General features: G+C 40.8%; 4 protein-coding genes across 7 annotated transcripts in view; 3 read left to right on the forward strand and 1 right to left on the reverse strand.

The window, feature by feature from the left end:
• Window positions 1-53: 53 nt before the first annotated feature.
• On the forward strand, window positions 54-10,359 carry LOC120448096 (sodium-dependent phosphate transporter 1-B). Its single transcript, XM_039629899.1, has 7 exons — window positions 54-187; window positions 5,994-6,046; window positions 6,110-7,147; window positions 7,220-7,816; window positions 8,900-9,276; window positions 9,340-9,836; window positions 9,907-10,359. The coding sequence occupies exons 3-7, from the start codon at window positions 6,955-6,957 to the stop codon at window positions 10,235-10,237; spliced, it is 1,995 nt and encodes a 664-aa protein (XP_039485833.1). The 5' UTR covers window positions 54-187; window positions 5,994-6,046; window positions 6,110-6,954; the 3' UTR covers window positions 10,238-10,359.
• LOC120448104 (protein new-glue 1-like) lies at window positions 7,925-8,784 on the reverse strand. The gene has a single exon (XM_039629906.1). It carries the CDS (start codon window positions 8,558-8,560, stop codon window positions 8,180-8,182), a length of 381 nt encoding a protein of 126 aa, XP_039485840.1. The 5' UTR covers window positions 8,561-8,784; the 3' UTR covers window positions 7,925-8,179.
• An 864-nt stretch (window positions 10,360-11,223) lies between the features above and the next one.
• Window positions 11,224-11,609, forward strand: LOC120448105 (protein new-glue 1-like). The gene has a single exon (XM_039629907.1). The coding sequence runs from the start codon at window positions 11,238-11,240 to the stop codon at window positions 11,607-11,609; it is 372 nt and encodes a 123-aa protein (XP_039485841.1). The 5' UTR covers window positions 11,224-11,237.
• Window positions 11,610-12,164: 555 nt separating this feature from the next.
• The window catches only part of LOC120448094 (brain-specific angiogenesis inhibitor 1-associated protein 2), a 29,494-nt gene continuing 17,373 nt past the window's right edge, over window positions 12,165-24,285 (forward strand). For all 4 annotated transcript variants that reach the window (XR_005616087.2, XM_039629894.2, XM_039629896.2 and 1 more), the window contains exon 1: window positions 12,165-12,411. The gene's annotated coding sequence lies outside the window, so the exon portion shown is untranslated. The remainder of the gene's footprint in view (window positions 12,412-24,285) is intronic.

The raw sequence follows: 24,285 nt of genomic DNA on the forward strand, positions 1-24,285 counted from the left end.
TCGCACTACCCACAAAATCCCAAACGCGTGGCGCACAACCAATCGATAGCATCGGTCTGGCAGCGACGGCGCGCCATCGGTCCATCTCTAACGAACCCAGCAAGCCGGTGGTTGCGCGCGACATCGTCCCGCTTAAAAAAGAATTGAATAGACGGGGATATTGATTCGAAACAGTGCTGCTGATCAAGTGAGTACCCATTGCAGGGAGCAGCTCCCACTGTTCCCAGTCCTCCGCATCGGTTGTCAGTTGAGGATTTATTGTCAACGCAGCACAACTAGATCCTGGCGAGCTTTTCGGTGCGCGTGAGTGCCTGTGTGTGTTGCTGTGTGGCAGGATATACTACATATATCCTTGTGTATCCTTTTAGTCTGTCTGGCGCCGCGTGTTTTTCGCGTGGGTGTGCTCAAAAGTGTGTATGTCGTTGCTGAAATGACTGTCAATTGAATGTTTTCTAACAAAACGCACTATTCAAATAGCGAAAGCGAGCAACAAATGCAAAATGTTTGAGTAGAAAAATCAATAAGCTGGTCAATCGATTGGACGGTGTAGCCAACGGTGGGGAGGGGGGCCAAGTGGCTGGAAAAAGTGTGTGTTACAGCTTCCCGGTCGGCGGAACTTTTATCCCAAATGGAAATACAGCAAAAGTATTGTTTTTGCCAAGTACAGTTACTTTTTGATATTTTGCAAAAACAGTTTGACAACCACTGTTTTCGTGTGCAGCTGTTTTCGAGTCTCTGTTGTGGTTGTTATTGTTGCTTCGCAGCTGCAGCCACACCAAAAACAGCAGCAACAACAACAAAAACACCGACCACAAGGTGAAAAGTGCGAGAGGATGCGCACTCTCTTCTGGCAGCTTCCAGACACTCCTCTCTCCCCCACTTTCTCCACCTCTCTCTCTGACTCTCCCCTTAATTTCTCCACAACAACACACATCCCACCGCCCCTCTTTCGCGAAATTCTCCCCTCTGTTGTGAAATGTACCAATCTTTTGTTCTCTTTGTTTTACCATGTAACACGTATTCAAATCTAGGGAACAGAAATCTCCAGTTATTCACTAGCTGGCTTCAAAAAATGAAGCCTAACTTAAGGCGCCATTTGCATCCTTGAAGTAAATACTTTTATTAACCGCTTTATGATTCAACATATTTCAGTTTTCTCTTTACAAATAAGTTGACTCATAAGAAATGGTTAAGTGGTATTGGTCAGTTACTTTAAAGATAACCACTTTGCGTATGTTGTACTTCCTCTAAAAACCGTGTTTATATTTTCTGTATAACTTATCAACATGTTTTATATTTTGGAAAAATCTACTTTTTGTTGCTTACTCTTCTCCGCAAAGCTCTTGTGAAATGGCCAACTACCATACCTACAAATACCATCGTTCATAGCCAAGTCACACTGTTATGAGCAATGTACTAAGGGTAGGAGAGAAACTCCGGCATCTTGTTGTGTACAGTTTTTGTTTTTGCGTCTGGGAACTAAATTTAACGAGCGGCCAGCCAACAAATTAGAGCAGCTTTCCGATAAGCATTTAAACTTTAAAATAGCACAGATTTGTATCTGTATACGCATGTTGCAGAATTTCGATAAAAAAAAACATTTCGATTTCGAAATTTCAGAATATCAGATCTCTGCGCCTACGTCAAGCAAAGAAATTATACATTTTTTCAGCACCCAATGATATCATAGCATGGATTCTGTTTCGGTTTGCTTTCGGGTCATGAATGAGTTGGTCTGGGTCCAAAGTGGGCGGTGGGCGTTGGGTGGCAGCAACCCCGCAAGGTCAAAACGTGTACACACTCGCCGCCACACGGAAAACGTGAGAGTGTGAGTGCGAACTGAACCGATTCCGATTCAGTGCATCATTCGCTCGGATGCCCGCTGCTCGAGTGCCTCTCAATCTGCAGTTCTGGGTTTCACTTCAGAAATTATAAATAATAACCCCTTTTTAACGAAGCTGTGAACACCTGCTTATGTAAATATCCTGAGAATGATATAGAAACTCAGATGAATCCACCAAAATTACGTTATGTTTATTTATAATTTTTATAAGGATTTTTACCCTCAACTAAACTATGCATAAATAGTTCAAAATAACTGCTTAGTTGTAAATATAATTTATTTTCAAGTGATTATCCCAGCTTTACCTAAAAACGGAAAAATAGCAATTCAATAGATTTCAGGCAGTTTCCATATATATTCAATACCCCTTTTTGCTTGTTACCAAGTGCCCAAAAATGTATTCAATGGAAGTGGTATTTCTAAAGGCACACATATGTACAAACATATGCTCATATATGTTCATATGTGAAATTCGATGAAGCGGCAGCATACACGTTTTTTTCTTTGAGCACACGTTTTGAATATCAGCCGAGAAACTCGTGATTCCATTTTGGGATCGCGTGTGATGGAAAGAACCCAATAAAAACAACAGCCTCACGGTTTAAACTCTTTTTTTGTGAATGCCAAAAAGGTCGAATAGAAAGAATGAAAGACAGAGAGCGTAATCGGCAATAAGTAAATTTGCCAAACGGGCTGCGCATTCATTTTTGTTTACTTCAAAGTCTTGTACAGTCACACGTGCTAGAAACGTTGGCACAAGTACAGTGGGCTCTCTGATGATGAAGACAGCTAAAAACTTAAAATGAATGAACTTAGTTTGGAAAAAGCCGCGAATTCTTAAGCTAGTAGTACAAGTAGTTTGTACAAGAATGGTAATAGAAAATTTGGCAGGAGTATACTTTAAAAAATAAATATTTTTCATTGAACAATTGGCTGGAAAGAGGCGCGAATTCTTCAGCTCATGAGGATAAATTGACAAGATAGTGTGAGACATGATGTCTTCAATTGCATGAGGTTAAATGCAACTTATTCTTTTAGTTGAATTCAATTTATGTTATTAATGATTTTCGTACTTCCCGGAGCTCTAATTTCCCACACATGCACGAGCGTCGTGTGTTTTTGGGTTATTGCAGGTATTCGTTAATTACCAGAGTGCATCCCCTTCACACCTGAGAGCGTTTCCAATTGGATTGGGCTGAGCCCATTGAATGGGAAACGGTTTGCTCCGTGGGCACAGTTTGACACTCACTGGAGTGGAGTGGGCGCTGTTAGGCGGTGTTAATTTAAAGCAAGTTACCCCGGATTTTGTGGCGGTGGTGCGACCTTGAACTTGCGCCAGCAACCACCCCAAAACAACAAGTGGAACTTGTGTTGGCTCACTGAGCGTGCAGAAAATGTCCGCTTTGGGCCTCGATAATTCGCCCTGTCCGGCGTATTTTCACCTCATCCGTCCTTGGGGCAGTGCGGCAAATTAAATCAATATTAAATGCAGTTTACTGCTTGCAGAGCCAGTTGCAATTGCAGTTGGTAGGCGGCAATGTCAAGGTTGCCAGTGACGCGCCTCGTGCATCCAAAAGAATAGCACATTGTAAGTGAATCTGTATCAAAAAGTGAAGTGCCACCAATTTCTATTACTAAATAATGAAATAAATTAATAATAAATTGAAGGGATATATGTTCTAAAGCTAAGAACTTAAGTGATTTGAACCTTTAAAGTCATAGGTATCCTTTATATCTGCCAAAATTTGAGAGGTATGCTGTGCGAACTTCATACTTTACTTTATACTTTTAGTCATCTTTATAGTTGCTTTAAATCTAAAATGTTTAAATGTCTTGTTTAAGAAAGCAACACTTCCTATTTGTTTTAAGTGCACTTTAGACCTTGTTTTGCAGTTGCCATTCAATCCATTTTAATTCCATTTCCATGACATGCAATGGCAGGTGAATCCACTCCCTGTACGGTAAGCACCTGTCTCCCAGCCACCCACTGCCCGCTGCCCTCTGACCTTCGATCTGTTCGGCCTTAACGGTTCATTCCAATTACAAGCTGCCCACCACCCGCCAGGCAATAACTGTAATTACCCAATCCACAATGGGCTAAAATTGATTTATTGCCAATGGTTTGCAAATTGAAAGAGCGCTCGTTCAAATACAGATTTATCAATTGAACGATTATTATTAGCATGCGTTGCAGGTTTTACTAACTGACCACCAATAAAATCACTATTAATTTATATTTGTATTTACTGTTGTCCCTCTGTTCAATCGATCCCACTTATTTCGCAATAAACAAACATTTATTTGCATATGCAGTGGCTATGAATATGCGCACCTGCGTGTTTGCGTATTTATAGCTCAAAAGTTCAAAATACGCCGCTAAATTGGTAGCGATTACCACAAGCCCCTGATTGTTTCCTTCCCATTTTCCATTTCCATTGTGAGAATAGAAATGTGCACCCGATGGGTGGTGCTGGGTGGTTGGTGGGTGGTGTTGGTGGAGCGATGACAAAGCACGCAAATATGGAAATTTCGCAACGAAGCGTCGGCATAAAGCGCTGCGACCTTGCAAAGCCGCGGTGTCAGCCATTGTCCTGGTTACTGGGCTCAACCCTCTGACCTCTAACCCCAGCACCACCCACCACCACCTCCCACTAGCTCCCACCACCCACCGCCTTCTTGGCGTCACTTGTCTTCCACTTGGCTTTGTGGGTGACTTTTCTTGAGGTTTTCTTCGTTTATTTGCCTAGGTCAAATGTGGGGCTTGGTGTTGTTGGAAAGTGCGAAAGAAATATGCCATTTCAGTGGCTTTTATTCTACCATTAGTACTAACGGGTGTTTTTTTTAGAGGTATAGAACTTTAAGTTGGCATTACTGTTCAAGATGGCGACCGATTTAACAGCTGTCAAGTGATTTATTCTCAGTTTGGTTTGGCAATTCGTCATGCGTGCTTACAAAATCCAACTCGTGCAAGAATTGAAACCAAACGATCATCAAGCAAGGCGTAGATTCGTCGAATGGGCCCAAAACGAGATTGCTGTTGTTCCCGATTTTTCATAAGCCTCCAAGATCTTGTGATTTAACACCGCTAGACTACTTTTTGTGGGGCTATGTAAAGTCATTGGTCTATGCGGATAAGCCACAAACGCTAAACCATTTGGAAGACAACATTCGCCGTGTTATTGCCGATATACGGCCAAATATTGGAAAAAGTCATTGCAAATTGGACGTCCAGATTGGACTACATCCGAGCCAGCCGTGGCGGTCATATGCCAGAAATCATATTTAAAATGTAATGCCACAAGATTATCTTTCATGTCAATAAAATTCATGTCAATCGAATAATCCATCGTTGTTTTATTGCAATTTAAAGTTCTATACCTCTAAAAAAAACACCCTATAGGTAGTTAAATTGTTTACGATGTGTTTGGTACATATGTAAATTCACATGGTTAATAAAAAGAACAAATAGTTCTTTTACCACCTACAACAAAATTGTGGGACTTGGTAGCCATTTAATAATAATAGCCATATTTAAAAAACTATGTTTTAAGAGCTTCAGCTTAGACTGTATTTATATTATTTTCTGATAAAAAGAGAGCCAAATTATTATGTGTACTTTAGTGAACTTTTAAAACGAAAATTATATCATCGATCTTCATTGTAAGCAATGAAAGCGAATTGTTCGATGCATTTGCATTTGTTGTTGATGACAACAATCTGGACAATAATAACAAAAACAGCCAGCGGCAATTACAATTTCAATTGCGAATTTTCATTTGAAAAAGGTCGAACCACGTGGTTCCAGTTGGATCTGGAAAAATCAAATACAAAAACACTAGAAACAAGTCAAACACACCAAACAATTGAATTTCAATTGGAAAACTCGCTGAATGGCTGTGTGCTGTATGCTACGGGTTTAAAGAATATAAAAATCCAACATATCGAAAGGTATTGAAAATGGCTGGAAATAGAGTGATTTTAGGAACCACATTTCACCAGTTGAAACCGGATTTCGTTTTGATTATTTGGATTGAATCGGTTTGTGTGCTTAGACGTGATAAACCTTTTTAGCTGTTGGGTTACTAAAGTTAGTAAAACAGGCGATGCTGATTTGTTCTTTATCAATAACATATTTTTTGCTTATTTTCAGACATGGTGAATAATTCTCTATGGTTGAAACAACTGTGCTACCCCAAACGTCAGGTAATAAAACTCTTTCTAATTTGTTTGGCAAAGAATTATGAACTATAACTGTGTGCTTTTCAGTTTACCAACTCGACACCTCTTAACTCCTACTCAACATAACAAGAAACTTTTTATAATTAATTATTAACAAAACCAACACACAACAACAACACTATCCACTTACTCAACAACATCAACAGCATTCGTTTAGTCTCAGAACGAATACACAACAATTGCTAGAGGAGTTATCCCAGAAATTAAACGATTACAAGTGGGTTAATGTGGAGTGAATACCTGTGAATACTTCCCGACATTGAGCATCGAATTCCATCGGCAACAGGAATTTGTCAGCGAAGGAGAAGAATTTTAATTTGGATTATTGTTCGTTTCGTTTCGGTGTTTCGTCCAGCACAGGGTTTTTTGTAGGATTTTATTTATTTATTGCTTAATTTAAGATAGAGCTGATCCTCAGCTTTGAATAGAGAGGCTCCAAACCGAAGGGTTTAATCAGAGAGTTAATATTGCAGGGTAATTAGTCACCTAAGTATCGCATCTTCGCAGTTCCAAGCGGCGAGTTGTTGCCCCATTTTCATTATGAAAATAACGACAATGAAGTTTAAGCGCAAATATGGCTGTTTAGAGAATATTTGAAAAGAATTTCTCACTTATTAATCAATTTGGATTTTTGTTTCGACCCTCATTTGTTACGTAGTCTTGTATTTTATAAGTTCCAAACGATTGTTTTGCACAACTCAAGTCATCCACCCAGTTAAATCCGCACCGCCCAATAACATACAATTTGAGTTCAGTTTGTTGAGGAGCAAGAAGAGTAATCAGTATTTAGTTAGAGTTGAGAGAGTTTAGTGGTTTTGTGCCGCAGAGTTTTGAATTACATTGAACACCGAACGAAGCACACTATCGGCATCATGGAAAGCTTTGCGCCGGAATTACTATGGATGGTAGTCATCGGGTTCCTAATCGCCTTTGTCCTGGCCTTTGGCATCGGTGCCAACGACGTGGCCAACTCATTTGGCACCAGTGTCGGCTCCGGAGTTCTTACCATCCGCCAGGCATGCGTGCTGGCCACAATTTGCGAAATTTCGGGTGCCGTTCTAATTGGTAAGAATTGAAATACATAATAATATAATTACATGGGCAAACTGTATAGATAATATCGTTTTAATCGTACAGGCTACAAGGTATCGGACACCATGCGCAAGGGAATCCTGGAAGTTGGTCTATACGAGGGCTCCGAGGAGGTGCTGATGCTGGGCTGCGTGGCCGCTTTGGCCAGTAGTGCCGTTTGGCTGCTGGTGGCCACCTTTTTGAAGCTGCCCATCTCGGGAACGCACAGTATCGTGGGCTCTACGATTGGATTCTCACTAGTGGCACGCGGCGTTCAGGGCCTGAAGTGGTCTACCTTGGGCACAATCGTCGGATCGTGGTTCATCTCACCGGTGCTGAGCGGAGTTGTGAGCATCCTGCTCTTCCTGGCCATACGTCGCTTCATCCTACGCGCCCAGGAGCCGCTCAAGGCCGGATTTCGATCGCTGCCCATCTTCTACGGTGTAACGTTCTTCATCAACGTTATCAGTGTGGTGTTGGACGGCCCCAAGCTGCTCTACATGGACAACATACCCACTTGGATAGCACTGACCGCCAGTTTTGGTCTCTCTTTGCTGGTGGCCTTGCTTACGCAGTTGGTGGTGGTGCCTCTGCAGCGGCGCAAGATTGCCAAGCGACTGCGGGCCGAGAATCCTGTCAAGTTTAATTTCGAGGACTCCGTGGGTGAGTTATAAAGTGTTAAGTGTGCCTTACATAAACCGAATGTCGATTTAAGTCGAACATCTTTTATGATTTCGATTCAATAGCATATTGAATCTATTTACCCTTGTTCAATATAGCGCTCATCAAAAATATGGTTCATTGGTTGTTTAAACAACATCGAACTTTCAATCGCAAATTGTTTGCTTGAGCGAAACGTGTTTCAAAAATCATCCAACGACATATGGTTATCATCATATATGGCTATTTAATCTTGCGGGTAATATAAAAATAAGAATAATAGTAAGAGAAAAACACGGGAATAAAGGTCGGGAGTTGTCTGGCCAAATCTGTTATGTCTGGGTTATTCGAAATTGGGTTTTTACTCTAGTTTCGTCGGGATCCTTTCTTGCGGTTGCTGCCATTGCCTCCGCGTGAGCTGCGGATCGTGTGGCGCTTCTTTGGCCTTTTGGTTTTCCTCTCGTAGTGGACAACCGTGGCCTTCTTCTTACTTGATGCCTTGGTGGTGGGAGCCACAGTTGTGGGAGCCACGGTGGTTGCAGTCACGGTGGTGGCTGCGGTGGTGCTGCTTCCAGATGCCGACGGCGAAGTGGGAGTGGTGGGGGAGGTGGGTGTCGTGGGTGTAGGGGTAGAGGGCGTGGCAGGATCGGTGGCAGGATCAGTAGCCGGATCGGTGGCAGGATCAGCGGCCCAGGAAGTCGAAACAAAGGCCACAATGGCAAGGAAGATAACAATCTGCGAGCGCATCTTTAGTGGATTCTTCAGGTGTTGGGACTATTGTGCTTTTGCCTAGCTGAATCCATAGTATTTATAGTCAATTTAAGAAAAGATGTATTCTTTGTTTGCGAAGCAAATAGTTTATTTCTGGGGTTAAGTCGCTATTGATCACATCATTTTCAAAATTTTGTTGGATCTAGGTTATTTATACAAATGTTATAACCAATTTTTGTAGGCCTTTCATACAAAATAAATAACGAAGCAAAGCTAATTCAGTATGCGACTTAAAATTGAACCACATAATGAAGCCTTTGTTTTTCCAACAAATGTTTGGCTAACACTAATAAAAACTTTGAAATCCTCTTCCAGAATCTTCCCCGTCTGGAAGTCCCAAGAAGCAGCGTCGTCCTCTGTCGCTGGTCAGCGAAGGCAAACCACTGCCCGCCATCGCAGAAATAACCGAGCTGGTCTCGTTGAGCGACAACTCGCCCAGGACCTTCAAGTTGGCGCCATTCGGATTGGCGGCCAAGAACAACAACGCGCTCGGCGAGGAGTACAAGATCGATCCGCAGCTAATCAAAAAGGCAGAGGACCTGCTGGGCAAGGCAAGCCTGGACAACACAGACCTCACGATCACCAGTCTGAATTTCATCGACGAGCAGCAGCAACAACAGCAGCAGCAGCAAAATGGACGCAAGTTGCAGGAGTGCTTCCAGCGCATGCAGTCGCCCAAGGAGGAGCAGAAGGTACCTCTTCAATGCGAACTAATTCGATTGCATTAACTAATCGCCCTTTATTTCCTTTTCAAGAACAAGGCGAACCCCATTGGCACGGACTTGGAAACCGGAACTACCAAAGCCACCAATAACAACCTTCAAGTGGTGGAGAGCGGCGGCAGCCTTGATCTGATGATCAGTTCCACGTTATCGCCTAATTCCAGCAAGGTTCCGCTGATCGAGAGCAAAGAGGCGCTGAATGAGGAGGAGCTGAAGCGAACGGCGGCCGGTGGACGAAGAACCAGTGGCGCAGAGGAGACTCCGGAGATATCCATGCTATTCTCGTTCCTGCAGATCCTGACAGCCACTTTTGGCAGTTTCGCGCACGGCGGCAATGATGTGAGCAACGCCATCGGCCCACTTATTGCCCTCTATATGATCTATCGCGAGGGATCGGTTATGCAGCAGGCCGAGAGTCCCATCTACATTCTAATCTATGGCGGCGTCGGCATCTCTGTGGGTCTCTGGCTGTGGGGACGACGAGTTATCGAGACCATTGGCAATGACCTTACGAAAATCACGTCATCGACGTGAGTATTCATTTCCTTCAAATAGTTTGAACCTTTGAAAACTGAAACTTGTACTTCAACTCCTTTTCAGTGGCTTTACCATTGAAGTCGGAGCTGCCATCACCGTACTGCTGGCCAGCAAAATTGGTCTGCCCATTTCGACCACCCATTGCAAGGTCGGTTCGGTGGTTTTCGTGGGTCATGTGAGTGCTGCAGGTCGCACGAAGAGTCAGTCGAAGGATCAGAGCGATAAGGACGCCCCTAACGACGTTGCGCCCGCGGCTGATGGCAGTGTCGATTGGCATCTTTTCCGGAACATTGCCTATGCCTGGATCGTGACGGTGCCGGTTACGGCTCTCCTCAGCGCCGGAATGATGTATGTGCTGTGTGCCATCGCCGTGGACGACATGGGTGGGGCCTAAATACAGAGAACAGAGAATGCCATTCAATTATTAATTGTAATTGCAAAACTAAAGTAATGTTTCGTAATTGTACAAGTTGGAAAACACAAAACTTAATATTAAACACGCAAAAAGAAACTCAAGAACAAGTGGTAAAATCTAAAAACTAAATTACTCGCCTAACTAAAGCATTGTATTTAGCTCATAGAACGTCTCTGAGTCTAATTGATATTAATATTATTTAATATGTGTACGCCAAGCAAGTCGTGATTTGATTTTATATTTACACACCTCGATTAGTTTATACCCGAACTTCACTTTACTTAAAATGCATTTGAAACTCTTTTGTAACGTAAGTACCAGCCACTCAAGTTATTTTACACCAATTAATAGATCAGAGCAAAACACTTGAATAAAATACAAACTATGTACAACAGAAAATGTTTATACGTTGTGGTAAGACCAATTTTTTTTTTATATTTTCTCATGTTTGTGTCAAATCAAATTGATGTTTTTTATTTACAATTTGTAGACTTGGTTCAAAGTTCGGTTCATAACTATTCAAAACCTTACTTATGAGGCTCTCCAGTCCGATTTAAAACAAACTTACATTCCATTGAGAGCCAGTTCGTAAAGTATTTCACTATGTAGTTATACGGAAAATAAATACGAAGTTATGACACAAATCATCTTTTATTTCAATGCTTTGGATTTCTATCCGCTAGCAGATTCATTATTATAAGCTTTATTTTTAAAGATTCCAGGTATATTACAACTAATTGCTATAATTATGGGAGTCTTAGAATAACAGCCTAGTTATACATTTCGAAAATGTGGTATTGATCTCTGCTTGCACAACCTAAATTAACTGAAATATCACTTTGCGATTCGATGCCAAACGGCTGTTTGATGTTTGCCTAGGGAAAACAAGTCTGACATCTTCCATCGATTTGGCTATATATACTCCAGTTTCGACCAGAAAGAAGCACAATAGTCCCAACACCTGAAGAATCCACTAAAGATGCGCTCGCAGATTGTTATCTTCCTTGCCATTGTGGCCTTTGTTTCGACTTCCTGGGCCGCTGATCCTGCCACCGATCCGGCTACTGATCCTGCCACCGATCCTGCCACGCCCTCTACCCCTACACCCACGACACCCACCTCCCCCACCACTCCCACTTCGCCGTCGGCATCTGGAAGCAGCACCACCGCAGCCACCACCGTGACTGCAACCACCGTGGCTCCCACAACTGTGGCTCCCACCACCAAGGCACCAAGTAAGAAGACGGCCACGGTTGTCCACTACGAGAGGAAAACCAAAAGGCCAAAGAAGCGCCAAACGATTCGTCACTCTCGCGAAGGTGAAAGGAAGAACCGATCCCGTCGTGACTAAAAAGGATGCCTTATTTTGAACACCTAAAGATCTAGTTGATGGACCCACACGCACCTTGTTAATCCTAATTATATTTAACTTTTATTAAGTTTGCAATATTTTAATTAAATATTTTACGAATTTTCAAAAAAATCTACTTTAGTAGTTTGGTCCACCATGTATTCAATAGTTATGGCAGTTTACACTTTGGCACAAGGGCTGTCGACAATGATATGTACATGTGTTCCACATGACGGATGAGTAATATTATTTCATACTACGTTGTGTATATTAAAAATTAATATTTACTAACCGCCTTTTAGTAAATACGCCGAAAGTCTTACAAATATCAAATTAAAGTAAATATTGAACATTTAGTTTGTTGTTAAAGATAAAACACATTTCAGCTCACAGCTCGCAGTAACTTGGCCCAGAAAGATGTCGACTTTTTGGCTCACTTGAAATGGCCAAGAAAGCGCCACAAAAGTTGGTTCCATGTGAAAGCTTGTGTGGAGAAGCTTTTGAGCGCGTGGCGCTCGATGAAATCGGTGGCCCCAACTTGGAATCAGTTGAGTTTTAAGCTTCGATGCGTTCGGTTCGCTATTTCCGATACCGCGTGATTCTGAAAAAAAAAAACCCGGTTTGGTGCGCTCTAAACTCGTAACGATCCCAAAAAATACTGCGGTAATAATTCGGAGTGCCAAGTGCTCGGCTTCTTTGACCAAAACATAATTGTGAGAATTGAAAAACTTGCTCAGTGTCTTTTTTGGATTTACGCATTCGGATTTGTACTGAACACACACACATTTCTGGCGATCGAAAGGTACGTGTTTTATGAGTTCTATTCTATATCTATCTATAATGACTGAGTGGGCAACTTCCGTCCGATATCCGGCCCTCCTTTCTATTTGCCACTTTTCTACTTTCCAGGCCCACTTGCAGTTCAATGGATTTCCACAAGCACAAGTATTACTTAATTTCTTTGCTTAATCCGATTTGCGTGCATTGAACTTTTCATCTTTGGGTATTTTTCCCTGTTGATGTTGTAGTCGCTGTTATTGTTTATTTTTTTTTTATTTTTTTGTTTTTCGTGTTGGACTTTATTTTGCACCAACTTCTTGTGGTTTGTTCTCGTTGTTGCTGCTGCTGCTGCTGCGAATGTTGATTGTTTTCTGTTGCTCCATCTCAGACTGGCGAAGCAAACGGCTTGTTCTCATTTTGTTTAATGAGTTCCCCGGTATTTGAGCCTTTGTTTTGCATTGTTCGAAACCCTGTTTGTTCAATAGGTTTAAAACGTTTCAGCGATTCAAGCCACAGCGAAATTATTAGCAAGTGAATTTGACTTTAATGGGGCATTCTGACATCGCTTAAGTGTTGTGTGAAAAAGTGTGTGTATTTAGGTATTTTCTGTGTTTTTCTATATGAGACAAAAGCCTTTCAATAGAAGCAATATTCAAACTTTTTAGCCCACAAGGATTATTTATATTTTACTTCTTTTATGACAGTAAACCCAAAATATATTTTCTCGCAAAAAGCAACTTAAATAACTACATAACTACCAAGTAATAGCTCTCTTGCGATGGAATTCCTGGCTGACCACACAGCATGATGAACTCGTTAGCAAAATGAATAGCCAGTTAAACTCCGGCCAATCGTAGCTCGATGTCAAAGTTCTGAGCCCAGCATGTGCGACCCACTTAGGTTGGTCCAGCATCCACCTGTTCGATCTCCCGGACAGTTGACCGGGCTCATTATGGCTCCCAGCTAGCGGTATTCGGTTTTCGGTTTTCCCCTTGAAAGCGATGCCGACACCTGAAGATCGAAGACCTATTGGCAACCCATTTTGCCAAGCACACCAAACCTAAAGCCAAACCCAAACCCAAAGCCAAAACCCAAAACCCAATCGCCGCGAAAGCCACAAAGCGAATTCTGTGCAGAACAAAAGCCAAACGATCGGAGCCATTAAGCCTGGCCAAGAGTTTCCAGTTGGCCAAAAGTCATTAAAGACAAAAATCTATTGAAAACGGCAAACAACACGCCTTAAAAAAAATACCTTGGCTCCCAAAGTGGCGGTGTGAGGTAAAAATATTTCTGCTGCTGCACACGGGATTTTTTTTTAGTTTCCAGGTTGGCTAGGTGCAATGGATGTGTAGATGTATTGATGTATGCCTGGCCATGTTAGCCATGTTAATTACGCGCTTATCAGTTCGTTACAAACGCTGCAGTTTCTCTCTGCGCCAGAAGGAAAGAGTCCAGCACAACCCGCAATTACGTGTAGTGTCCAGCTCTTTAGCCAAGTCGAATTCCACCTGCGTTCTAATTTCTTTGCTCTCTTTTCGCTGCGATTAATCAAAATTGTATCTATCGGATGCAAGGCTTCTGCGTATCTATGTATACTCGTACATGCTGGTGTACGTGTACTGTAATTACTGGATTCTGCATATGAGTACATAATGATAACCCTCGAAGCGATCCATTCGCGCTCCATGCCATTTGGCTCACTTTCTCCTCCTTTTCGCGGATGGGGCTTCAATTGGTGGGCGTGGCCACTCACCCGCCCCCTTCGTTCGCCAATTCAATTTGACAATCTATAAAAATATTGATGATCATATTCAGATTGTTTGAAAGCCAATGGGAGCTATGAGAAATGCAGGTAGAGATTGCTTTTCATGCTTCTTCACTTCCAGGCGACCACTTGAGGTGTGCATCCACTTTAATTAAGAAAACCATTAATACTGATCTAAAATGGAGTTTGGCTACTTCTTCATGTCAAAAGATTTTTTTTTTAATATTGGTTAATTATGGTAAAAGTAACATAAAGTTAAGTGGATATGAAGTGGCCAAATAAAAAGTGAAGTGAAGTAAATATAAATCAGTGAAGAATTCAGAGCACCGTGAATTTAAAATCGGCAATTCCCTATGTGATATATTCTATATAAATTAAGTAAACTGAAAAGTTTTGATATATATGTTTTAAATAAACTAGAGGCAATTTCATCATCCACATTCTGCCCGAAGAGTGCAACATTGCATTGCACAACAAAGTCACCTGCATAAGCATAAAGAAATCAATAAACTTGTCACCCGAAAAGGGAAAACTAAATGCACATTTTCCGCTTGCGTAATCTGCCGAAGAAGCCACCAAAAATCGCACAAAAAATCGCAGACGAATGCTGTTCCAAAAAAAAACTAAATTGTAAGCTTAGAAAAAAGGTATAGGTGAATACGAAATAATGGTTACTTTCTAATGCTGTTTCCTGATGTCCCATGGTTTTCCTAGGATTTCCTTTTTTTTTCTTCCGTTTTGTCGGTTTTGCCATGGACATTATCGCCCCGAAAACAGAAAACTGAAAACCGAAAACTCACTTGACAACCAGACGCCGCCCCTCCGCCCCTTTTTGCAGCATTGTCATTGAAGTCCGTCGACTCCGCGCCAACCAACTGCTGCATTTCCCACTCAAGACAACATTTCATAAAGTTTATTAAACTTTAACCAAATTGTTAAAGCGCCTCCCCTCCCCTCCCCCCGCTCCGCATTCACTTTTAGTGCGGCGGCTGCTGCTGTAGGCGCTCCAAACGAGTCCGTCAACTTTGGCCAGCCTCGGACCAAAACAAACTGCCACATTGGCCGGAGTGGTTGGCTGGAACGCATTGGTAATGGTAATGGAAATGGCTCTAACCACTTGGTATCAGCTTGGGTGGGGGGATTTCATAGTTTTTAGTTTTCCTTGAAGTGGCAAACATTTTCCACAAACACTCCACTGCTTCAATCATATTCGATTGCAGTCGCAGTCGGGCGGGATTATATTGCATTCGTGTTCGTCGGCCGAGAATCGCAAATTAATTTTCAAATTGCGTTAGGTGTCAAAAAGTAAAATCTATTAAGCGATCACTTCCTTGGGAGCAAAAACGCAATGGGGAAATGCATGCAGATCACAAATGCACTCTTATGCAATTAAACTCTTGCCGGTTTGGACCACATTTTGGTTTTAGCTAAGGGGAAATATTATATATTATTATTTTGTAATCGGTGCTACATTCATTTAATACTACGAGTATCTTATCTCCACAATGGCACATCACTTACCTTTTGTAAAGTGTTTCATTAGAAAGTATTCTTATAAAAGTATAACTACAAAACCAAACTCTAGTTTATATTAAATGATGCGAAGAAGATTGCATTGGGTTACTTGGCACCGGATTGCATTAATGCTAATTAACCTGACAATCAGTTAAAAACTCCTGAATTGACAGTTAAGAAAGTGTAGAAATTTAACTAGAAGAAAAGTTTTTTTTTCACTTTAACAACTCATTTGCAATTCAAATGAAATGTATATATCAAAACATATGCTCCACACAGATCCTAAAGTTTATCCATATAAATAATAATATATATATTATTAAGCGCATTATTTTCGAGCGTTTTCAGAAGCATTCCATTTTAGGGAATGCATCTAGAAGCATTTAAGATAATGCGTACAGAAGTAGTTACAGACTCCTAACTGTAAAAAAAAGAAGTATGAGGGAACGTGTTTGGGAATTACTTCTATTTTTACTGAGCAGCCACATTAACCGCATTTTTCCATTCCGCCAGACAAACGATATGTCACCACTTGACTAGCCGTCTTTTCCATTCCATTTCCCGCCCTTAACCACGAAGTTGCAGGTTTGCCTCTACTGCTGCACTTGCATTTGCATTGAAAGTTGTTTTGGTTCGAACCAATTGAAATTGAAATTGCAGCAGGGAATCGCGTTTCTTTCAACTGCCTTGTCTGACTGGCAATGGATCGCAGGGAAAAAATGTACTGATTTGGTATTGAAATTGTTCATTTGCCAGCCAAACCTGATGACATTGAAGAAGTTGAGTAAAATGTCAGGGGTTAAGAATAAGCTTTTGTCTATGAGAGAAGTTACTACTTATGAAATTCTTTTTAGCACACATTAAAGTAATGTTGATCACAGGTGTATATGCTTAAGTTTTCAATTATACACATCTCATTTTTTGTTTATTATATTTAAAAATATGTGCCATGTTAGCTTTAAAATAGTAGTTCAGAATAAATAAGCAAACATTTGTTTCATTTTCCCTTTTTTTTGTGTTTTACCTGCAAAAAAAGTATAGATTGCAGCAATTTACTCAAAATTTGCTATATTTATTTATTACCTCATTTCTGGCCGCCTCAGTGCTGCCAGCTCTTTGCCTTCGCCGAACAAGTTTAACCATTAACCATTTCGACTGTGAGTGAGACTGAAAACCTTAGCTATAGCTTCGTAATTCAGAGAGAAAAGAATGCGGCAATAAACGCCAGCAGCCAATAAACATAATTGCTAGACGGTTTTGCCAATCATTTCGTGGGCGTGTCTTTGTATTTTTTCCAGCGAATTTCCATTGCAACGATTTATTTCATAAAAAATCAATTGAATGCGCAAAACATGCGGCCGAAACATTCATTAAAAAATGCCGAAACGTCTGGGACAATTGGACATTGCGCATACGCCCGGTTGGCCACAATTTGATTATGGAAGTGCAATTCCAGTCGTTTCCTCATCGAATCTCGTATGCAATTTACTCCCCACCCACTTTTTCCGACACGCGAAATAATAACACGCATATCGACCCACATTTTCAATACTATCTTTTATTTTATTTCGATTTGCTCTGCGTTGAAAAGGCAAGTGAAACAAGTTTTCGGCTTGATCCAATGACCTCAAAGCGAACGAATTCAAATTGAGCGGGCCAGAAAAGTGCGCAAAGTGTGGCTAAGTAAAAAAGTTCACACCTAAAAGGCTTTGCTGCAAAAAGTAAAAAGCTACGAATTATTTGGGCCAAAATGCAGGTGAATAACCGGCGAATAAGCTCAATTTCAATCACTCCACCTTAGTTTCTGTTTCAATTCGGTTTTCTGTTCAGTTTTCTGTTCAGTTTTCAGCTTTACCTTGCCCAGCCCAGCAAATCGACTTTTGTGCCCATTTTCAATGCAAATCGCATTAAGGCAAATGTTGCAAACGGCAGCCAGCAACCAGCAGCTTTTGCACACACGCCACAGGTAATTTGTAACAATTTCTTAATGACCAAAGCAGCAGAGAAGCACAAAAAAGCGAGCAGACAAGCCTCGAAAACGGTGAAATGAACTGAAATTAAATGGTATTGATAGCCAAGTTGTAGCCAAGTCTGCAGACATGCATAACCCAATTGGGAAGATGAAATGGTTTGCAAAGCAACTTTTTAAAAAATTAGCAAACAACATAAATGGTTGATACAGTTTCAAAAACAAAGTCTTTATAAGAAAATGTAAATTACTTCAAATTTCATATACTTTGCATTGCAGAATAAAATTTGTTTTAATTTATAGTAAAATCCTTCAAAGAGGAAGCTTATTATTATAGCTAAACTGTGCTTAGCCTGTCATACGTACAATAAATATGGTTACAATGCACCACACCATTATTACCTGATTAGTGTGGCACTTATTTCATTTTGTCTGCAGTTTACGTCAATACCATGCATCGGGCTAAGTCAGCTATTTGGACTTAATTGCCTTTCGGTTTCATTAAGTGGCTAATAAGAGAGTCTATATTGGCAGCATGGATGTGAAACTGCTAATACTTATTACGATCAATTTGCGTGGCTGAGCTGCAATTGCCATGGACTTTCGACTGATGAAGTTTGGACGATCTCCGTTCGTTGGCTTTATGGGGTTTTCATTTTGCATACTACCCACAATCTCCTGCCAAATAAATCGCATCGTTTTGGCCAATCTGAAAGTGAAAGAGAGGCTGTTTAACTTTTTTCAGGCTTACGCGTTTGCCAAATAATGCTTTTTTGTTTAAGAATAGTTTATGCTTTTAAAAAGTTATTATATGGCACTTTCAGATGAAAGAAAAGATGAGCAGAAAAACTTTCTCAAGCCATTCGTGGGAAAATTTATATAATTTAGATATAAAACTCAAAAATGTGTATATACAAAATTAAACAATTTTTCGTATGATACTTATATATTTTGATTTATTTCATCTTTAACTTTCAATTGGTCATTAATGAACTTATTTTTTCTGTTTTATTACAGGTTTGTAAATCACTTTTTTGGTCTTGGATGAGCTAAGCTCGCAATTTCTCGGCGCAATTTCTATTTTTAATCGAGCCTCAAGTATGTACACATGTGGGTAGGGATCTTAATGCAAATGAGCATCGGCAACAAGCAAACGAATCAAAAATGCTAATTACGCAGGTAGAAATCAAAGTTCGGCCAGCAAATGAGAAAAGGAAAGCCAAAAAAAATGGCCAAGTCTTCGGGCCATCGGGACTGCCAATCAATGTGACTATTTGCCTAATGGAAATTGAATTTTTGGCCATTGCAGACGGATTGAGATTTATGCCAAATGTCTGCGCGCTTTCAAGTTCAATGCAATGGGAAATTTCAATTAACGAGAGAGAAAAAAATAAATAAATAACCAAAAAATAGAAATTGGCCACTTGAAAGCGATTCACCGCCGTGGGCACACAAAAAAAAACAGAGGAAGCGACTGATGGCCAGATACAAAGATATATATGTATATATAGCTACAAAGATACAACGAGCGGTCTTGTCAACCAACCTACGCTTTTTCTGCACTTGACCGGCTAATGGCCTTTTTGCGTTTCATTGAGCCAAGAAAACTTGAAAAAAAGGAAAGAGAAGAAACTGTCCAGCATCTGGGCTTTTCACAGTTTGGCAGCTTGTTGAAAGTGAAATGTGTGAAAATGGCTAATTAAATGCACGAATGCCCCGCAACAAGTACATCATCATGTTCCTCTACTTCTCTTGGGCTTGGGATAATGTGATTTGACTAGCTCACGTAGCGGGGTTTCACTATATGGCTAATTATGAAATTTCAGTCTGTCCAACATTTCATGTGTTTTGTTTTTTGTTTTGCCGCCTTCTTAGTTCGGAGAGCAAGTCATTTCCGTCGGTTTATTGAGTGATTTTTACGACTGCCGATCCCCGAAAACCAAAACTTGAAAGCGCCATTTGTTTACTTCTGTTTCATACTCACTTTTCTTATTCTGCTAGTGGATCAAAAGAAATGTTTAATAACGCTCAGCACGTAGCTTTAATTACGCATCAAGTTTGTTGCCTGAGTCTTTTGTTTTACGACTAATTTAAGCCGCAAATGTTTATCATAAAACTGGTCGACTATAATTGGGTTTATGGTTTTGATTTAATGCCCTTTTCATTTGGTACACAAACCTACATATTTAGAAATGCTAAGAAAGGGCAATAAAAACATGAACAAATAATGTTAGAATGGTAAGCTTTCTTGTGCTATTATAAACGCTTTCTTTATGCAATAATCTGTAAAGATACCGGATTTCGCAATAAGTGGATTCCCTCTTACAAAATTAAATGGCGAATTCAGTTCGTAATTTATGCAAATCTCTTGAACTCAAGCCCGAACCATTGAACTCCAATAGAAAGAATAAGCTGAATAGAAATCCAAACCTTCGAAAAGTTTTCAATAATGAAATTGACAGATTGGCAGTCGGCAAAAAAGGGAGAAATTCTGTGAATGCCAAATGCAAATCTCAATTTGCATAATGTAATTTTAGCAAAAATTATAGATTCTGTAACAGATTATTCACAATCGCTGGAATGCAAGCACACACAAAGTCAAACCAGCAAAAATAAAAATCAATTCTAGCACAGATCTAAAACAGGTTTTTTTTTCCAAATCAAAACTGTGTCAAATCTTCGAGAATGCGCCGCAGAATTACTCAGATATTTCAAATTGCAACAACAAAAACATTTGCTTTAATCAGTTGTCTCGAATGGCAAATCGAATATTTCAGTGGCTTCTCGGTTTTTTTTTCTTTTAGACATTCTCAAAACTAATTGGGCCTCCGACTGCATAAATAAACGCGGAGCGGTCGTTTAGGTTCATTGACTTGGATTTTAATGCGATTTCATGGTTCGGGGTTTATAACTGTGCCACCTTTCTGAAGTCGATTAACTTTAGTAACGTAGATTTGTAGAAAAGTATCAACTGTCCGCAGTGGGAAAGTTTCAGGTGAAAGGGCAGTCAGAATCTTTTTCATTGGATTTTATCAAATGTATTATGCAAATATCACATCGCTTTAATTGCAACCTTGAATCCCACGCACTTTATCTTTTTGGTAAAGCAAGTAAATCACTTAAAACAAATAAATATTTCAAAAATCTAAATCTTTATTTATGCAGCGGATTCATTATGCCCCGTTTTTGTACAAATATTTATTTGGGTTTGCTTGGGATTATTTGAGTATACTAGAGAACAATTCCCCAAAAAGCTGCAATTTGTGCATATTTATTCAAGTAATGAGCGAATCGTTTGTGGCGTGACAAACTCATGGGGCTTGGTTAGCTCTGGAGTTTATAATGGAATATATAAATTTTAGCCATGAAATGGTACACACAGATTCTTTCTATATTGCTGTTGTTCTCAGTCAACTGATCTTTGTTATTTGGGCTTGTTGTGGCGTTGTTGCGGTTAGTGCGGTTAGTGGAGTTGCACTGTTGAAAATAAAAGTGAGCGCCGTCTGCTTAGAGAGGCTTTTGATTGTGGCTTGCCATCTACGTATTTGTAGCTGACAGATATTCAATCTTCATCTTTGCCATCGAATCGTTCGTCAAACGTGTTTTATTGTATGAGATACTTGCGCTATTTTCTGCGTCTTGTCTTCTCATCTCAAGTGGGTTCTGATCCCCTCGCACCCGCTTCTCCACCATCTACATACCTCGTATTTATGGTCGTATTGGTTATGGGTATGGGTATGGGTATGAGTATTACCTGGGTCTGGGCCTGGGCAGTCACGACATTTGAACAAGCAGCCCCATATTGCCGACGACGACAGCTCAAGGTCGCATTCCTTGCAGGTGACGGAGTCTCGAGTCGTTTGGCGATTTGTTTCACTTCGGCACTCCATGTCTGCAGCTTTTAGGTCTTAGGACTCCACTCTGAGTATCTCTATTTCGATGATGGCTGAGTGGGCGGACAAATGAGTTTTGGTTTCGGCTACCGATCCGCTGCTCAAGCCAAGAAATCCCATGACAAGTGCTTGGGAATCAATCAAATGTCGGCTGCATTCGTTTGGAGCACGTGGAAGTACTTAACTCCGGCTTATTTTCCTTTGTGGGTTACATTTCATTTTAAAGTTCAATAGAACATGGATTTGGAAGAATGTATTTCACTTGGGAGAATTATTTTCTTAAGGTCTGTGGGAGCTACTTTATGTTTCCCTTTCTTTGGAAACCCGCCATTCACACATTCTCTATATGGATTATTAACTTAAAATCATATGATTTTCTTTGGAATTTTCCTTCATTCAATCTGATTTTGGAGTTGATCGCACAGACAGTTCCTGTTCAGAGATATAGGCATTGCCATTAAACGCTCCCAGTGGAAAAACCGAAGACAAACTAGAGTCGGCACTTTGAGATTCCATCTGCACCTAATTTATGATGGGGAGAGCTTCTTTTTCCCCGCCAGCAATGGCAATAAACAGGAGATGCCAGTACGTGAGCAGTACGGCTAAATGAAGTCACGACCGTTCAGTGCAGAAGAAATGTACACATGTCTGCAGTATGCATTTATGTGGGGGATGGCTGGTGGAGCTCCAAGTTGGGTGTGTCCACGGATCAGCTTCCAGGCGGGGGAATCTCGCAGAGAAGCGGAGCTCAGTGGGTTAATGGAACAGCTAAGTGAGAGGGAAAAGAAGTAGTACGCGCTAAATGAGGATCTTCTAAAGTTAAATAGCTGATAAGTACTCAAATGTGGAAATGTACTTTTTAGGATTTAATAATAATGTAGAAATCCCCATACATTTATAAAAAAAAACTATTTTCCGAAAGATCCATTCAGAGAACCATTACTATTACTCAAAGTATTATTACTTTACCATAATTTAATTTGACTACAAGCTGAGCTTTCATCATTAAGCAGCATTTGCAAAGTGTTGTAGTGGTTAAAAGTTAATTGGAAAAAGCGAATGATTTTGGGTGGGTTCCAGCCAGCGGGAGTTGGCCAGGTTAAGGTGAGTTGAGGGCGAGGTGAAACATGGACCACATCACTTTATGGCAGGCAAGTGTCAGTCGAGATGTTTGCCAGTCGTCGGCTTCTCCTGTGCGTTGGAATCGCTTGGCCACGGCTCGGATTTGGTTCAGTTTTGGTCTTGGTTCGACAGCCCAGACAGTGAAAAATAACTTAAACTTTTACTTTCACTGCCAATTTGACTGAACGAACAGGCCTCGTCTCTCAATTTGCATGGCATGTGGACTGGGTGAGTTGGGGGGGGGCAGCAAATGAGGTTCCCTATGGTATGTGGTATGGTATGGTATGTTATAGTATGTTATGGTATGGCTGAACAATGTTATTGTGTGCTGTATCTAAGACTTATTTGCAAATGTATCTGGCGGCAATTTAGCGCGCAGATACGATTGTGCATCTCGAGGGCCCCTTCGCCCAGTGCATTGTCTTCGGTATTCAGTCGTCAGTCTTGAGTCTTCTGTCTTGAGTCTTTAGTTTAATTTCATTTTCACAACAGCACCGGCAACAACATCTTCGGTTCACCTCTGCCCAAGTGTTCAGCACACGTGTATATTCACATGTGCTGCAATTTGATCGTCACGTCGAGATTTCAGCCACAGCAGGCAGCAAATGTTAATGATGAGCATTTGATAATAGCGTTTGGGTTCGCGAACCAATCTTCTTCTCTTCTCCGGCTTAACTGATGTTGGACATGCTGCTTTAAGTTGTTTACCCGATTATTCGCATGTATTGCGACTGTCAGTCGGAAAATGGAAATGGTCGTTGACTGCTCATCAGCTCTTCGATTCGGCGAAAGTTTTTCCAAGTGATTTAAGATCGTAGGAAGAGAGGATGCACTTGGTATCGATGAGAGTGCTGCCCACACAAATAAAAAAAAGTGCGATTTTACATTCAAATTGGAAGCTAGTTAGTTTAGATCAGAAAAGGAATGACGCAAATGAATTCAATGTAAGAAGATAGTTATTAAGTGTATAAATGCAATTCAACCTCACAATAAATTCAAAGTTAAGGCGCCAATTAAAAGCCAATAATCATACAGTGGGGTAATAGCAATGAGCAATGTTATTTTCGTTTTTCTCGGGCTAAGTAAGTTGGCTGGCAATTCTGGCCTTGTTCTTAATAGACAAGCGTTGTTTTTGCATATATTTTCATGGCAGATGCATAATTAAGTCGTCGTCCACGGTGCTATGATATCGGGTTCCACTGCTGACCACAGTGACGATGCTAGCCTTGCATGAAAAGAATGCAGCTGCGAAGTTCGTTGCCTAAGTCTTTCGTATGCGGGCAGCTCGGAATTCTAATCAAGGCCGTAGGGCGTGGCAATGGCAGACATCACGTAGACGAAAGCCTAACGAAATTGGAAAAAACAAAGCTAACTTTCTTTCCGTTACTCTCACTTTGGCAGCTTATCTGGAATGTGTTTATCTTGCATCTGCATAAATATGGAGATGCGACATCGAGCATTTCGTAAGATTTAAATGCGTTTTGGGCCATGTTTTCATTTTCATTCGGCCGTGTTTATGTTGGAAATCTTTCGATCCGTTCAACCGATCGGAGTTAAAGACGCGTGTGCCTACGTAATCGTCTTGACACGTCTGTTGGCCAGGTGAAAGACCCCAAGATACGAAAGTCACCC

The sequence above is a fragment of the Drosophila santomea genome, chromosome 3L, assembly GCF_016746245.2.
Source record: "Drosophila santomea strain STO CAGO 1482 chromosome 3L, Prin_Dsan_1.1, whole genome shotgun sequence".
Taxonomy (NCBI): domain Eukaryota; kingdom Metazoa; phylum Arthropoda; class Insecta; order Diptera; family Drosophilidae; genus Drosophila; species Drosophila santomea.

Coding starts and splice junctions, on each gene's coding strand:
- LOC120448105 (XM_039629907.1), top strand. CDS start 11,238: ATGCGCTCGCAGATTGTTATCTTCCTTGCCATTGTGGCCTTTGTTTCG.
- LOC120448104 (XM_039629906.1), bottom strand. CDS start 8,560: ATGCGCTCGCAGATTGTTATCTTCCTTGCCATTGTGGCCTTTGTTTCG.
- LOC120448096 (XM_039629899.1), top strand. CDS start 6,955: ATGGAAAGCTTTGCGCCGGAATTACTATGGATGGTAGTCATCGGGTTC. Junction 7,148..7,219: donor TTCGGGTGCCGTTCTAATTG/GTAAGAATTGAA, acceptor TTAATCGTACAG/GCTACAAGGTATCGGACACC. Junction 9,837..9,906: donor ACGAAAATCACGTCATCGAC/GTGAGTATTCAT, acceptor ACTCCTTTTCAG/TGGCTTTACCATTGAAGTCG.